The sequence below is a fragment of the Sander lucioperca genome, chromosome 20 (genome assembly GCF_008315115.2).
Source record: "Sander lucioperca isolate FBNREF2018 chromosome 20, SLUC_FBN_1.2, whole genome shotgun sequence".
Lineage (NCBI taxonomy): Eukaryota > Metazoa > Chordata > Actinopteri > Perciformes > Percidae > Sander > Sander lucioperca.
Genome location: NC_050192.1, coordinates 23714227 through 23717975, shown reverse-complemented (window position 1 = coordinate 23717975; position 3749 = coordinate 23714227). Strand labels below are relative to the sequence as shown.

General features: G+C 38.9%; 1 protein-coding gene across 1 annotated transcript; it reads right to left on the bottom strand.

The window, feature by feature from the left end:
• Nucleotides 1-328: 328 nt before the first annotated feature.
• On the bottom strand, nucleotides 329-2890 carry LOC116054584 (calcitonin gene-related peptide 2). Its single transcript, XM_031306201.2, has 4 exons — nucleotides 2718-2890; nucleotides 1483-1570; nucleotides 977-1117; nucleotides 329-869 (listed from the first exon to the last, which is right to left on the bottom strand). The coding sequence occupies exons 2-4, from the start codon at nucleotides 1554-1556 to the stop codon at nucleotides 695-697; spliced, it is 390 nt and encodes a 129-aa protein (XP_031162061.1). The 5' UTR covers nucleotides 1557-1570; nucleotides 2718-2890; the 3' UTR covers nucleotides 329-694.
• Between the last annotated feature and the right edge of the window lie 859 nt (nucleotides 2891-3749).

The window sequence follows — 3749 nt, the reverse complement described above, 5'->3', positions numbered from 1 at the left end:
CATTCATAGGGAATGACTCAGCCATGCAATCGTCTATAGGGCAACACACGTAACTTATAGGGTGTAAGGCATTCCTTTTAGGTTACCTGTGGCAACTTCCAGCACACAATACTATTGCAGCTTATTAATGTAGAAATTTCTATTGAATGTCTCCATACCTACAGAGAGACATGATGAAACCCATTTTGTTTGCAAGTTGATTCTGGACTTTGTGTGGGACATGGGGAAGCAAGTAGGAGCACGTGTAGGAGTACTAGTTGATGACATGTTAACTTAGCTCCTACAGCAGTCGTGATTATGCAATAATGTGGATTAAAAAGCATGGAGGTTTTCAAAAATATATTTTCACAACTTTATTATCAAAATCAACAGATAACATTTATCTCATATGGCTCTATGTCTTTTTTCTTTTATTTATTCTTTTATTATTTACTTGTTGTTATAGTCACATCATGCCATTGTGGAACAGCATTACAGCACACACAAAGCCAGAAAAAAACAAACATATATTGACTTTGATGGTTTAAATTAAAGGCACTGTTTCTTAAAGTTTATAAAATAAACAAGAAAACTCAGTTCGTAATCATCATCACCACCACCGTTAGTAACTTCATTCTCACAATCATTGTTACATAAGATGTGTGGTTATATCATCAGAGCACTGGGAGTGCTGGTGGAGGTTCCTCAGTCGATATTAGAGAGGCAGGTAGCTGGGAGGCGGCAGTAGGTCCCTCTTGCCGTAGGTGGCCGATCCCACGTTGGTTGGGGCGTAGACGGTACCGATAGTGTTACTGGAGCGGACCAGGAAGTCTGATAGCCTTTGGGTGACACAGGTGGCTGTGTTGCACTTCCTCTTGTCTATGTGGTGGCTGGGGGGGTTAAGAGAAAGTGCAGGACCATCACAATGACACTCATAGATAGAATGTTTTTTTTATGAATGATTTAATACAGCTGCTGGTGTCTGGAATGCCGTTACCTGTTCATAGCTGTGAGCCCCCTCTGCGGCCGTGTACCCATGAGGCCGAGGAATGGGTTGGAGATTAGCCCAGGAGCTAACCAGCCGTCACGGTCTAGGGGAGCACTTTCCCGCTCGCTGGATGAGCTGGGACTGAAGTACCTGAATCACATAGATAAAAGGGCCAAACCGTTTTACACTGATAGCTGATTATACCCTCTTCAAAACATCCACTAGTCCCGAGAGCAAGAAGAAAAAGTGGGCACTTAGCTCCCCACGAGTTGCACAATGAAGCACTTTCCCACACACAATTGGTTTCCACCTATAAGTGCCCTGCTGCTCCTCACACAGAACATTACAGCCATACTTATCGCACAATTTCCATGATATTCAGCTGCTTGTCTGCTGACCTCAGATCTGATATGATCAACATTTCAGCAAAGTGAAACCATTTTTTTATTTATTTAGTCATTGCACAGCCACACCAAAGAGCTCATTGCTCTGCTTGTAGTAGGCAATACACTTACCTGTAGCTTGGGGCAGCGGTAACGCAGCGCAGCAACACAAGCAGTGTGAGGAGAAGCACCCTCAGGTGATACATTGTGTAGGGATTACCTGGATCAACACAAATACAACAAAGTTTGATTTATTGTTACGGAGAGCTAGGGCAAACCAGAAAGCATAATTTGCATGCAATATTTATTGCACTTAACCTTTTATTTAACTATAAAGGTGTGGCCAAAAGACAGCAGCACAGACACATACCAATTTATGTACATCATCAGTACATAATGTCAGAATTCAATTTCTAAGGAAACTCTGAATTTCAAGTCACCAATATGAGAAAAAAAGAGACAAGTATTGTTTTCTAATTCTGAACAATACTATATATAATAATAATATAATTCACATACAGTCTAATTTAAAGCTGTGCTTAATGATCCATAACAGTAATACACTAGCACCTACCAAGCACTAACCAGTTCAACACCGATGTTATGAATATTTTTTCCTGTTGCATAGCTTAAGAGTTACAAATAGGGTTGCAACTAACAGTTATTTTCTTAATTATTTGAATAATATTATCTATATAATGGCAGAAAATATAACAATTCGCCATCATAATTTCTCAGAAGCTACTGTGATGTCTTAAAAAAGCTTAAAAATGCCCTGAGATTTTTATTATCACATAAGATAAATGAAAGTAGCAAATCCTCACAGTTGAGAAGGTGGAACAAGGGAATATTTTTGCTTGAAAATTAGCACACTGATTATCAAAGTAGCTGCCAATTATTTTCTGTCATTGATCGTTTTAACTCTTGATAAGAAAAAATTCATTTGACATCATATGTTACATCATTCTTCTAAGTACAACATTTATATTTGTATATATCAGTTTTCGTTTGATGCTTCCTTACATTACATAGAAAATCCCAAATTCTTTCTGCATTATTTTATGCACATTTCCCTGGGATGCAACACAACATATGTGGTGTGTTTTGAAGCCATTAGAATCTTGAATTTGAAATATACAGTAGTTCTGTTTATTTGACACACAGATTTAAAGATTTAAAATAAATCTGAAAAGAGGTAAGGATTGAGCAAAATATCATATTCCACTTACAAGAAAACTATTGTTATACAACGTAAAAACTGTTCATTTCCTGTAGCACCGCTTTTGCATACATACACAAGAATTAGACTCAGACACAGGTCCTGTATGAAAGATAAATGAAGCTCTTAAGTAAGACAGAGAACTTACTTTCTGTTGTGTCAGCCAGTAGCCAGCAGATCCCAGTCTGTCTCTGGAGCAGTCCAGGGTTTGTCAGACTGTCACACAAACCGACTCCAACAGTTATAGGCTTATCGCTCAAACCACTTGTGACATCAGCCCTGTCCAAATATAGCCTTGCATTTTCATTTACACAGAATGGGGAAGACGAGTGGGGAGGAGGGGTGTATGGGGGTGTCGGGAAGTCCAAGAGGGTCTTATATATGCCATACGCACTCTAAGCTCTACCTTAATCTACACTCTTAAACCTGTGCACACGCAGAAAAATGCTAATTTTCACAGTACACACACACACACACATAAATGCACACACAAATCTTTGTACGTCACCATCCTCATCCTCACCTTCGTCATCACTGTCATCAGCCTCTGTGATGGGACTGACCCGCCATAAACCCACACCAGGGAGAGGAAAGTTGTCTTCCTATTTACCTTGAGACACGTAATGAAGTTTTAGGTCACCAAACTCTGGCCCTCCTGCCTCCCACTGGGCTTCATCGACGATGAATTATAAATGGGAAGATGAATTATCGTTAATAATAAATGAAATCTCATTATTTTGACAGGACACGTCACCAACAACTGAGAAAGTACTAATTAATGAAGTGAAGTGAAGTGAAGTGGTAAAACACTTGGCGCACGTGACCTGGAAATGTGACTAGTTAGCAATTAGCAATCACATCTCTTTGCAATATTTTCTTGCAAACTTGGTTTGCAATCAGGGTTCAAAATTAGCACCAGTTACCAGCCAAATGCTGGTAAAATATACAAGTGGCTGGTAGATTTGCTTCACTCACCAGCCCAAAAAACATTACAAAATTTGAGCATTCACTAGCCATTTGCCTGGTAGACGAAAAAGTCTGTTTGAAATATTATGTATTTTTTAAAGTATTTAACTTTAAAGCTGCTATAATCAATATTTTGTATATCAACAACAGGTCAAATAATAGTGTGTAATGTGAAGGGTGTTGCGTGTAGTGACATACCCCAAATTAAGAATTA